Source organism: Coenobita brevimanus, chromosome 88, assembly GCF_032717465.1.
Source record: "Coenobita brevimanus isolate Jiangsu-jjx chromosome 88, ASM3271746v2, whole genome shotgun sequence".
NCBI lineage: Eukaryota > Metazoa > Arthropoda > Malacostraca > Decapoda > Coenobitidae > Coenobita > Coenobita brevimanus.
Window position 1 is genome coordinate 4,936,327 of NC_137041.1, and position 13,688 is coordinate 4,950,014.

Here is a 13,688-nt window from a genome sequence, read left to right on the forward strand (position 1 = left end):
CCTCCTAAAACCTCCCTATTCTTCTCCAAATAGTTCCTCTGTTATTTCCTTAACTCTATCAATAAGTATCCTACCATATACTTTTCCTCATACAGTAAGAAGACAAATATCCCTATGATTACCACACACTTCTTTTTCACCTTTTCCTTTGTACAGGGAAATAATTATACTGACTTCCAATCCTCCGGGACACTACCTTCCTTCCAGACTAATCCGCATATCTTCTATATCCATTCTACAACTATCTCTCCCCCATGCTTCAGCATTTCACCACACACTCCATTAATTCCTGAGGCTTTGCCCATTTCGACTTTCTTCATTGCTTCCACTACTTCCATCCTACTGCTCTCTTTCTCCCTTCTCACCTCCCTCCTTCTCCCAGCCATTCCCAAGCCACTTATACTTGCACTACTTTCATTCTCTATATTTAACGGTTCCTTAAAGTGTTCTCTCCATCTGCTCACTTTTTCTCCCTTCTCCACTATGAATCTGCCATTTTTATCTTTCACTCACCTACTAACTTCTCTATCACCCTAACTCTCTTTACCTCCTTCCAGAACATCTTACATTCCCTCCATTTTATACACAAATTCCTCATCCACTCTCTTCTTACTCTCCCTTACTATTCTTTTCACCTCTCTTCCTCTCTACACATACAGTACCTCTCTCTTCCACCTCTCAACTTCCTCCATGACTCTGTTTCGCATTCACCCACTATATGCTTTCTCCTTTTGTGCCAAAGCTTGTTTCACCTCTTCATTCCACCATGCTGTTCCCTGCATCCCCTTACATCTTCTCTTTACCCCACACACAATCTCACATGCTGCACAGATTTCTTCTGAGAATATCTTGCACACACCTTCCACCTCCCCCACCTGCTCCAAATCATATTCACCCAATCACTCCTCCACTTCTCTCTTATATTCTGCCTTTTTTCCATCCTCTTGCAACCATTCTACCCTCCTTGTATCGACTACTTCCTCCTGTCCTTCCTTCCTTCTATTCTTCCATCGCACTTGAACATTGACTTTCACCACTATCAAGTGGTGGTCCAAAAGTCCACCCCTCCAATCTCTGTTTGCTCTTGCTTCCATTACATACCTTTTCATTCTCTCAACCATACACACGCAATCAATCATTGCCTTCCATTCATTCAATTCACAACCCACCTTTTTCATCACTCGCAATGTATACCTGTGGATAATTTTGTGCCTATAGAGGGTATTGGCCATCACCAACTCCCTCCCCATACAAATGTTGGTAGTAACATGTGCAAAAAGCCTGCTATCATTTCTTGGGAATCAAACTTATGAAAGGCCATCATTCCAACATGTATTTACCCTTTTGATGGTGATAAGGGGAGTGGTGCCATGATAGATGGTTCTCCTGATGATGTGAAGGAGGCGTGAGAGTAGGTGACACTGTGTACAGTATAGGAGCACCCCCACCACCAGCACCATATCCTGAAACCACAACAACCCCAGCGACGCACCACACACCACAGATTGCTGCATCTCACTCCTGTTGACAGGAATATTATGGAACTGCCAAACTATAAAAGAGCCATGTTTAACAATTGTAATGTTGTGCACCATTTTAACCCTTCGTTAGTCCGTGGGGTATTCAAACATGGTTAGTCCGGTGGGGTGTTACAACACCCCAATACAAAAATACATGCAGTGTTATTAACGTGTAAAATATATTCATACTGCCGCTTCAGCATATCTCCACGATCACTAATGAAAAGATTGAATGCCTTGTAGCTGGTGTTTATTAATCTATAATAATAAAATACAATAAATTTTAATATCAGTAAAATAATAACAAATGGATTCATATCTTACTTGTCAGGTAAACACGCACAGGGAAATAAATTTTGTGATTTTTAAAATCAGTATAATGATAAACAATATGAAAAAATAAGATAAAAAACCAATCTATATCACAATATGATCTAAATGGTTAGTTTGATGGGGTGACTGGACACCCCAGGGGGGGAGGGGGAAAGTGCCCCTCTCTCTCGCTACAGCAGAGGCAGCAATTCATGACTATAGTCTAGATAGCAATAATGTACTAAACTGCTCGTAATAAGTACATCACCACAGTGATGGATTTAACATAATGAAGCATATGACTAAAAAAAAATTTGATTTATGTGCCACCATGCTGTAAATGCATTTATTACCCTTGGCATTTTCTGTAGCCTGTTACACTAGAGTATTCTCCCCTTTATGGGACAGCTCCCAGAGGTAACCTTTCTGGGACAGCTCCCAGAGGTACACAGGAAGATCAAGGGTGAGCCTTCATGTATAAAAAAGTAGTAAATTAGTTTTTTTGCCCTCATACTATGTTTAGATGCCTGGTAATCTATTAAGCTGAGGTACTTGAACACAATGTGGCCCATTAGGGTCTAATTCCAAAGGGTGGCTGGAGTTTACTGTTCATATAATACCTAGCAGAAGAAATATGTGCAGCATGTGATGTGGTGTGTGGAAGGAAGAGAAGACGGAGGGGGGTGCAAGGAACAGCGTGGTGGACTGAAGAGGTGAAACAGGCTGTGGCACAAAAGAAGAAAGCATACAATGAATGGATGAGAAATAGGGGCGTGGAAGAAGTTGAGAGGCGGAAGAGAGAGTTATATGTGGAAAGGAAGAGAGAGGTGAAAAGATTAGTAAGAGAGGGTAAGAAGAGAGTGGATGAGGAATTTGGAAGGAATTTGAGTGTAAAGTGGAGGGACTGTAAGAAAATGTTCTGGAGAGAAGTGAAAAGAGTAAGACAGGGTGGAAGTGAAGTTAGCAGGGAAGTGAAAGATAAAAATGGTAGATTACTAGTGGAGAAGGGAGAAAAAGTGAGCAGATGGAGAGAACACTTTAAGGAATTGTTGAACGCAGAGGATGGAAGTAATGCGAGTATAAGTGGCTGGGGAATGGCTGGGAGAAGGAGGGAGGTGAGAAGACAGGAAGAAATCAGTAGGATAGAAGTTGTGGACGCAATGAAGAAAGTTAAATCGGGGAAAGCCCCAGGAATTGATGGAGTGTGTGGCGAGATGCTGAAGCATGGGGGAGAGATAGTAGTAGAATGGATGTGGAAGATGTGCAGATTGGCCCGGGAGGAAGGTAGAGTCCCGGAGGATTGGAAGTCAGGTATAATTATTCCCTTGTACAAAGGAAAAGGGGAAAAAGAAGTGTGTGGTAATCATAGGGGCATTTGTCTTCTTAGTATAATAGGAAAAGTGTATGGTAGGATACTTATAGACAGAGTTAGAGAAAGAACAGAGAAATTAGTTGGAGAAGAACAGGGAGGCTTTAGGAAGGGAAGTGGTTGTGTAGATCAGATATTCATTCTTAGATCTTTAGTGAAAAAGTTTCTAGAGAAGGGAAAGAAGTTGTATGCGGCTTTCATGGATTTGGAGAAAGCATATGACAGGGTGGATAGACAAGGATTGTGGAAAGTGTTAAGAATATATGGAGTAGATGGGAAGTTGTTGAATGCTGTGAAGAGTATGTACGATGGTGCGAAGGCTGCAGTGCGTGTGGATGGTGAACTAAGTGAATTTTTCTCTTTGAAAGTTGGTTTGAAACAGGGATGTGTCATGTCTCCATGGTTGTTCAATCTGTACATGGATGGGGTAATAAAAGAGGTACAAGGTAGGGTAGTGGATGTTGAGTGGCCCTGGTGAGAGAGGATAGTGTTTGGAAACTCCCTGTACTGTTGTTTGCAGATGATACTGTGTTGTTGAGTGAAGACGAAGGGGAGCTGCAAGGCTTGGTGGATGAGTTTGAGAGAGTGTGTAAGAAACGGAACCTAAAGGTGAATGTAGGGAAGGGTAAAGTGATGGTCTTTGAGAGAGGTGAAGTTAGTGAATGTACAGCGAGGTTGGATGGTGAGGAATTGGAAAATGTGAGTACATTTAAGTATTTGGGTAGTGTGATGAGTAAGGATGGAGGTTTGGAGGGTGAAGTGCTTGAAAGGGTACAGCAGGGAAGAAAGGTTGCTGGTTCCTTTAAAGCAGTGATAAGAAACAGGGAAGTGAGCATGGAAGTGAAAAAGTTGCTACATGACAGTATTGTGATACCAACTCTAATGTACGGAAGTGAAGCTTGGACACTGTTGGAAGGACACAAGTCAAGAGTGAGAGCAGTGGAAATGAGTTATTTAAGAGGAGCCTGTGGAGTCACGTGGAGAGACAGGCTGACGAATGAGGATATAAAGGAGCGTTGTGGTGTGGATGTGGATGTGATAGGAAGCGTTATGAGGAACAAACTGAGGTGGTTTGGCCATGTGGAGAGGATGGAGGGTGAAAGACTGACGAAGAGAGTGTATGTGAGTGAGGTGGAGGGGGGAAGAGGGAGGGGGAGGCCGAGGATGAGATGGAGGGATGGGGTGGAGAGGTATATGAGAGAGGGGGGTGTGAGTTGGGAGCAGGGCAGTGAAATGGCGGGGGACAGGGCGACTTGGAGGCGATTTGTTTGTGGCCACCCCAAACGGGATTGAGGCGTCTGGCAACAGATAGATAGATAGAAGTTAGTAGCTAGTCGCTCTTGCCAACCCTAAGCATCTATGTTCCTGATGGGGAAATATTAGGCTGGATACTCAAAAGATGGATGGTATTTTTTGTACAACACAATACATGAAATTATATCTATCTATCTATCTATAGCCCGACGCCCTAATCCCGCAAAGGGTGGCCGCAGACAAAACGCCTCCAAGTCACTCTGTCACCCACCATTTGACTCCCCTCCCCCCAACTCACCCCCCCCCTCCCTCATATACCTCTCAATTCCATCCCTCCACCTCATCCTCGGTCTACCCCTCCCTCTCCCTCCCTCCACCTCACCTACATACACCCTCTTAGTCAGTCTTTCATTCTCCATCCTCTCCACATGTCCAAACCACCTCAGTGTATTTCTCCTAATCTTTTCAACCACATCCACATCTACCCCACAACGTTCCTTCACTTCTTCATTCGTCAACCTGTCCCTCCACGTCACTCCACATGCTCCTCTCAAGTAACTCATTTCCACTGCTCTCACTCTTGACTTGTTCCCTTCTTGCAAGGTCCACGCCTCGCTTCCATACGTTAGGGTAGGGATCACAATACCATCATGCAGTGACTTCTTAACTTCCATACTCACCTCCCTATTTCTCATCACTGCTTTCAGTGTACCAACAACCTTCCTTCCCTGCTGTACCCTTTCATTTACTTCATCCCCCAAAGTTCCATCCTTACTCATCACACTACCCAAGTACTTGAATGCACTCACATTCTCCATATCCTCACCATCCAACCTCACTGCACACTCTGTGACTTCATTCCTCTCAAACACCATAACTTTACTTTTGTTTACATTCACTTTCAGCTTCCTCCTCCTACACACTGTCCCAAATTCATTCACCAAACCTTGCAACTCCCATTCATCTTCACTCAACAATACTGTATCATCAGCAAACAGCAACACCGGAAGCTTCCAAATCTCACCCTCATTCATTAGGGCCACCCCCACATCCATTTGATAATGATATCTGTCCAACACAAAGAATATGATTTTTTTTTTTCTGGCTGTACTTTTATTTCCTATGCCATCAACACTATCATCATTTTTCCAACTATGCTCTCATTGTAATGCTGCTACTCTTTCTGTAACACACTTCCATTACTCACAACATGCACCTCTGCCTCATAATGCAGTCTTTTAATATGACAAAAGATCTCTGAGAACACCCAAATAAGGAAGCAAGTCTCCTACAATCCACCAAGTTCACGTCCAGATGAGCCTGGAACAAAAACAACCAACCAACCAAACAAGGACTAGCTATGAAAACCACACCCAGGCTACTGTCCATACTATATATATTTTTATCACTCTCATTCACAAATCTTCTTCCTTCTGTTTCACAATGGACTGTTCTATTCTGTTCTCCCACATTATGTACAGCTTCCTCTTCCAATAATGTCCTCAATCATATTTTCCAAAACTTCTTTGGCACCTTATGTTCACTCTTAGTGTCCATACTATCTCAGTGTATTTGTCTTTATCCATTAAGAAATACCATATACCTCCTTCTACAGCCATTAATTGGGAAGAGCACTATAAATAACACTACAATTTGAATCACACAGCCATATTTTGCTCCTAAAACTTCACCACTGATTATTCTCCTTGCTAGAGTTTATATTTTACCCCTCTCACTAAATTTTCCACACTCACATGTTGAGATCAAGAATATCTGGGATCAAAGTGGATTTAAAGCAAAATGAAATCACATCCACATGAACATAATCACTACCATTTCCAGTGATGCACTAACATTATCAAACATGCTTCATAAACAAGAACTTTCACAATTTCACAACCTCCATTCTAAGTCTGACTTTCCTTTGAAAAGCACTTAGGTTTAGTCAGTTGGTCTTCAGCAACTGAAAATGTCATCATCCAATCACATGTCGCTCCATGAGGAGCGTAGGACACCGGGCTAGGCAAGTTGGTCCTGACAGTTAAGATGAGAGAGACCAGCCTCACTCATCCCTGAGTGGCATTACGTGAGCAATAAACCCCAACCACCCCTTGGATATAAACCTACACAGGCTCAATCTGACTGGAGCATCTTAATTACCCACTAAACTACCAGGTGCCATAATTTGGTTATAGGGTAATAACATAAGCTATTAGAAAAAAAAGTATGAAGCAAACTAGACAAGTACAGTACCCTTATGAGAGACATGGAGTCACTAAACAAACAGACAGATAGCACAAGAATGCCTCATTATAGGTCAGGGATGTGTTTTAAAACATCAACTTTTACCAAACTACAGGTACTGAAGTCAGGGCACTCTGGCAAAACAGGTTTGTTGGTAGTAGTGGAATTTTATGAGGCAATTTCTCTTCAATTTATTGGACCTGACAACAAAATCAATTACAAAAATAGAAATTCTACTTAAAATCCACAAACAGCCAGTCTCATACTATTACCTTTGAAGTGCAGAGGCCCAAGACTAAGTTACCATACTTCAGTACACTTAACCCCTAGGCACCGGCCATGGGTTTACCTATCCACGTCCCAAAACCGGGATATTTTCAGGATAATCGATTTTCCCCAAAATATTTTTTTTCATCACAAATCAATCACAAATGACAAAAAACACATAACAAGTGCGAACGTACTCTCTGGTGGCGATTTAGAGGTGGTGGTGTGGTGTGAGGGAGCCGGTGTGTGACGACTGGGCTGAGCGTGATCAAGGTCACGATGGTGTTTTGGCGGTGGTGATGGAGGGAGGTGAGGGGATTATTTCATGCCAAAATAAGTGGAGGCGTGTGTCTTTGGTTCTCTCACTAATTCACAATACCGTGTGAACACAATATTACAACTAAAATGCAAAAACACAATAAAGTCACTAACAAATATCAGCTTACTTTACGTTTCCCATGATACTTATTTTCTAATAAACTTATATCTATTGAGGTATTCACAATTATTTACATACTATTTATACATTATTTCATTGTTTTTCGTACTTCTTGACAGTGTGATACTCCCTAAAGCAGTGCAGGCATAGGGCAACACCACACTCCTTACACCAAGAGCTTACATCCTTGCGTTTTTGTGGGCGTTTGGTGGTGTGCTTGCACACAAAGCACGCCCTTTGTCCCCGTGCTCTATAACCAGTACCGGGAATGTCTTCTAGGAAATGACAGGAATGAAGTCCCAGGCCAAAAGACGGTCTGGCATGCCAGCTGTTGGATGATGGCCAGATAATGTCGAGGTCAGAGTTCCGTATGAGAAAAAATTTGCTCTATTACTGTCTTGCTAAACAGCCTCAGTGACATGCGGTTGCGTGTTTTGGCCAGGTACAAATTATATGCATTTAGGATGGAGATGTCAATAAGGTGTAAGAACATTTTCTTATACCACTTCATACACTTAGGTACATACTCCACAGCCCCTATCTGCATATCATTTTTGTCCACCAGGCGCATGTTGTAGGTATAGTCCACTACAGCATTAGGCTTCATGATCGGTGGCCTAGTTGCTCTATCTAATTTGCCACTATCTACCATACAACCTCTGTGCACTGTCGTAAGCACATTCACATCACGCTTATTATGTCACCTTATTGCTACCATGTTCTGTGCTTTTTTTCAACTGCACTTCACCATGCCTCAGACGTCCCTCACATTTTGGCCAATTTTTCCTGTTGGCGCGCGCACTGTGCCACATAAGCCTGTATCGTGCTGTAGCAGATACTGAGTCAGTGCTGAAGATGTGTAATAATTGTCTGTGTACAACACATGATTTGCATTCAGATAGTGATCCATCAGTTTCTTCACAACCGCACTTGAGAACCCATGCGGGTCATTTCTTGAAATGTCTGTATCACTCCTAGTATAAACTATCATGTCCAACACATACCCAGTTTTGCAGTCACATAACACAAAGAATTTTATGCCAAAGCGATCTCTTTTTGAGGGAATATACTGTTTGAACAGAACACGGCCACGAAACAGCATCAGAGACTCATCTATCACAATTTTCTGAAATGGTCTAAAGAATTTTATAAATCTTTCTTTCAGAATTGTGAAAAAATTTCGAATCTTCCACAGGCGGTCACGTGGTTCTGGGTGGTCATTATCAGCAAAACATAAGTATCTCAACAAAGCAAGGAAGCGATCTCTGGACATGTACTTGCCAAATACAGGAGTAGCTGTAATGTCATCCTGCATCCAATAATCATGAAGTACTGTACATGTTTCTTTACATGTGCCATTAGCATCAATAATGCAAGGAAGACATACGTCTCTTCAACATCAGGCACAGTCCAGCTTTGCATCTTTGCTGCAGAGGGAGGGCCAGTACAGTTCCTACTACAATAATCATAAAAAACCTGACTTTGATCACAGAGGAACTGCATCATTTTATCAAAAAAGAGCTGGAAATAATCCAAATCTGTTGCAACGTCACCTAAAGTAAATTCATCAGTGAATCCTGCATTATTTTCATCAAAATCCGGCACATTTGGCACAAAATCACTGCCTTCATTTCATGATATTATGTCAATATCTGCTTCAGGTGGAGTTTCCTCCTCCTCCTCCACCTCCACACCACCACGCTCCTCCTCTTCCTCCTCTCCCGCCGCAACCTCAGCCTCCATTGTGTGCACTTCCTCCTCATAATCATAATCGGGGTCACTATCAGCAATGCTGGTCTCGCTAGCTGATGAAAATATCTTTCCACTCAGGTTTGCCAACTCCTGAAGGAACTCCTCCTCACTCAGACCCTTGGGGCATTTCTTTGCAGGGGTGGAATGCACGGGGGTGGGGAGCGAGGCCTGGATGGTCCTGGCTGTCCTTCCATTGTCACGGAACACAGTGAACTGGCGTGAAATGGCGGGGTCAAGGACAGCGTAGTGCGTGGGAGAATGGCTAGGGTCAATACAAGTGTACTCAAAGCACCCATATCTCCCCCACACCCCCTCAGGGCCCCCTACTAGCCCTCCTCACCACCCCACCCCACCCCACCCCTCTGGACTCCTACCCCTACCCCAAACCAATATCAGCTGGTTCAAGCCACTCTCCCTACGTCGGCCTCCCACCACCCACCACCACAGCCCTCCTAACTGCTGGGCTGCCCTCCCACACCCCTACCCTCACCCCAACCCCCTCCCCTGGCCAGTCAGCATGACCCCCCGCACCAGCCATGCCGGGACAATACTCTGAGTCCATATGGCGCTATGAAGTTCAAACATGCCTGCGAAAAATCAAATCATCATATGACGTGGACCGGTGCCTAGGGGTCAAGGGCAGATGACCAGGCTACTTCCCTTCATGGCGCTTGGTGATCAAAAAACCTCACCATCTCTAGGGGTTTGGCTTATGTATTGCTATCACTCCTATTGGGGCATTCTGATCACTAGATCACACAGCATGTGGATTATGCAACCTATTTTTCATCCAACCAGTACTGCAAACTGGGGGAAATTTGCATTTATAGGCAGCTGCGGAATTCAATACAGTACATAATTATTTGGTAATCTCCAATGAACTTGACTGCCAGAAAAGGACATTAAGAAAGCAACACATACCAAGGGCTCTATTTGATTATAAAATGGATAACTAAAAAGTGTACAAGCTCACTGTGGAACGATGAGTGTGTAGTGAATGGAAGTGGCAGCCAAGAGGTGGAGTATGAGGGCAGTTAGTGAGAGAGCCAGACACACAGCCCCCATCAACAACCATGCAAGAAAGACGCACCACAGTTGCCGCTGCTTGGCCAACTCCCACGGCGAACATGATGACAAGAGGAATACCTGGGGAAAATAATACAGTACAACTTTTTTTTCTATTAACTACTTGACTACAGTAAAACATCACTACAACGGACTTCAATAGACCGGAATTCGCTTTTATCGGAGTCAAGAAGCCGGTTGGGCTAAATTTTTATATATTGGGAAAACTCCGATAAAACTAGACGCAGTCCGCGCTGCCTGACCACAGTCCACGTGGTTTGTGTGTTCGTGCATCGGTTGGTGGCGGGCTGGCAGCATCACTATTGCCTCCATGCGCTCTGCCTCAGTCAGACCCACATCATTTCCCAGGAAGTCCCTGATATACTGCTTAAGGGTGATGAGTGATATGTGAAATATAATGACACAGTGAACATCTTTAATTTGTAAGATCGTAAATAATAAGGTGTATAAAGGTGACTCCCAGTGTGATGTCACAGTGAAAGGAGAGAGACTGGAACTAGTAAGAGAGTTCAAATACTTGGGTACAGTGATAGAAAAAAGAGGAAAATGTGCAAAAGAAGTTGAAAATAGAGTGACACAAGGAAGAAAAGCAGCTGGTGCAATGAAGGCCTTGATAAGAAACAGAGGCTTGAGTGTTGCAGCTGCACGAGGCTTACATGAGGGAGTGTTAATGCCAACTTTAACATATGGGTGTGAGACTATGGTGTGGCATGAAAATGAAAATTCAAGAGTAAGAGCAGTGGAGATGGGACTGCTGAGGAATGTATGTGGAGTAAAGAGGGTGGATAGGATACGAAATAATGTGATTTGTGAAAGGTGTGGAGTGAGGAAGTCGGTGGACACCAGAATCGAAGAGTGTCCTGAGATAGTATGGTCATATGGAAAGAATGGATAACAGCAGAGTGGTGAAAAAGTATACCTTAGCGAATCTGAAGGAGGAAGGAGGTGAGGTAGGCCAAGGAGAAGGTGGAAAGATATGGTGGATGAGTGTTTGAGGAAGAGAGGTTTGGAAGTCAGTGAGGCTAGGGAACTGACAAGAGATCGAGCTGGCTGGATGAATGTTGTGAGGAGAAGTGCATGATCAGGGATTTTGGCATCCCTTGTGAGCTTGGCAGCGCCCGGATTGACTCAATCGGATACATTTGTGTGAAGCCGCAGAATGTGGTGAATGTTTTTGGCATATCCAGGAGAGCCAGGATTCTGGAGGCTTGAATGATGAGTGAATGGAAGCGTGGCCTATTGGACTGGGCAAGTTTGTGCTGTCTGGACAATGCTACTCCTCACCCTGCCCTTGGGTGGGAAAGGAGGTCCAGATGATGATGATGATGATGATGATGAAGTGTGCAGCACAGTCTTTGAAAAGTGTTTAAAATTAAGTTGTAACAATAAAGTATTTTCTAAATGCTAAAAAATTAGAATAGTGGTCAACTTACTTTACTGGGTTGAGAGACGTACCTAGACTTCAAAGGCTTAACACCAACTTAATCATGGTATATAGTGTTCATTTTATTCTTGCCATCTCCATAATGTTCTATTCAGATTGAGACTTTTGGAATGGAGGAATAAAATATATATTAACCCTTTCACTACACAATTTCCCCCCAAAGCTGTGTATAATCATTCTGACAGAGCATAAACGAGATATTAATAGTATGGGTGCCAGTTTTCTCTCCAAGGCTCACTTACCCTCTCTGGCAGCGTCTGAAGGTGCTCTGTCTCCCCAAATCTGAGGATAATGGTGGTGACCAGGTAGGCCAGCAGGAAGAGCAGGCCAGGGATGATGTAAACAAACACCACATTACCATGACACACATCCCAGTCATTGTCCTGCACCACTGCAACATGTGATACTCATTATATACCACCTTCATGATAATAAACCTTTATTCACGATAATACTACCTTTCAAGCATTAACAGCCATATTATTAAGGCTGAAAGCACAAAGATATGGTGCAAACTATAAATTTTTTATGAGGAAGCATCCTTATAGCAGTAAAAACACAGATGAAATATTTTTCATATCATTCTTGACACTTCTAGAAGAATTCATTCACTTTAAGAGAGCCTTTTTGAAGGTGTGGGGTTAGTTACAGGCTTCATTAACCCCTAGAGTTTGAAAGTGTTGCCTACTGTGAGAAAAAAAAAAAAAAAAATGGCCTGAAGAACATAACACTGAAAGCACAAAGATATGGACACACTCCAAATTGCTAATGATAATATGAGGCATTCCTTGGAAGAAGGGCAAACAAATCAAAAATGGCAAAATGGACCTACAGGTTTCAACATGTTCCTCTGGCCTAGACTACATGTTCTTACTCTCAAAGAATAAGAAATTAATATTGGCCATTTGGCACAGCTGAGGGTCCATAGTTTGTATCCCCAGCAACCAACCCTATTTAATTCAGCTGGCCCCTGACCCCTCAGACAGTGCACCGATGGGGGAGGAAAAAGGACCATTAGGCAAAAGCCTCCCAGTCAATTAGGCTCTTCCTGGCCAGTGAGTGTAACATCTGATGCCTAATACAGTACCTGTTGGCTTCAATACATAATTTAAAGATACAACATCTATAACAATGCCCCCTCAATTTTTTTTTTTTTTTTCATTTATTGAGATTAAGGATTTTGCAGGGCTGGGAGACAAGTATTATGGTACTTATAAATAGTCTTATCATTTCATAACCTTCAAAATGGGAAGAGTTTGGGCTTTGCAATGTACAAAAATAAGCGTCACCACCCAGACACCCCTTATTTACCGCATCATAAATTCTGTAGTTGTTATCATGACTGTATATATGTTCAATAGTTATACTGTGAAAGTATATTAATTCATAAATTTTTTGGTGGGTTAACAAAGAAAACTGAAGCAGACATTACAGACATGTTAACTTTCATATCTTTAAATGTATTTTTCTCCAAACCTTGCTTATGACTTGTTAGCCCTTCTTCCATGGAATATTTCATATCTGATGCATATGATGATGACTGAATATGTCTGAACTTTCTGTCAAAATGTTGACTACACTCTGTACTGAAAGGTATGAGCTGATCATACTTAGTCACTGCAGGAGTTCCACAAATGAACGCCAAAACTTAGGGGCTTGTTTACAACACTGCTTACCCAGTTCTAATAATAAAGCCATTAATTCTCATTATGTCATCTTTTTTCTGTCACCAAAAATATTACCATGACACACATCCCTATCACTGTTGCTGTTGTTGCAGTGGCCCTAAACTCATTTGAATGTGGACCCAAGTGGATTGTAGACCGAAGTTGCCCTTCTGCAATCTACCATCCTCCTTTTGGGGAATGGGGAGAGAGTTGAGGTATGTTTATACAACTGGACAGAGGAGCCACATGGCTATATCAGTGCCACCACATGAAAGCGTCCCTCTCCAGTGTTCTTCACCACTGCAATAGGTGTTATCAAATTTGCCCATTCACT

General features: G+C 42.8%; 1 protein-coding gene across 1 annotated transcript in view; it reads right to left on the reverse strand.

The window, feature by feature from the left end:
- Positions 1 to 13,688, reverse strand: part of GrlHz (Gustatory receptor-like Holozoa) — a 55,406-nt gene that overhangs the window by 13,618 nt on the left and 28,100 nt on the right. Inside the window, exons 6-8 of the mRNA XM_080281223.1 lie at positions 11,930 to 12,078; positions 10,131 to 10,303; positions 1,341 to 1,521 (exon numbers count right to left, since the gene is read on the reverse strand). Of these exons, the coding sequence (XP_080137349.1) occupies positions 1,341 to 1,521; positions 10,131 to 10,303; positions 11,930 to 12,078 (503 nt within the window). The remainder of the gene's footprint in view (positions 1 to 1,340; positions 1,522 to 10,130; positions 10,304 to 11,929; positions 12,079 to 13,688) is intronic.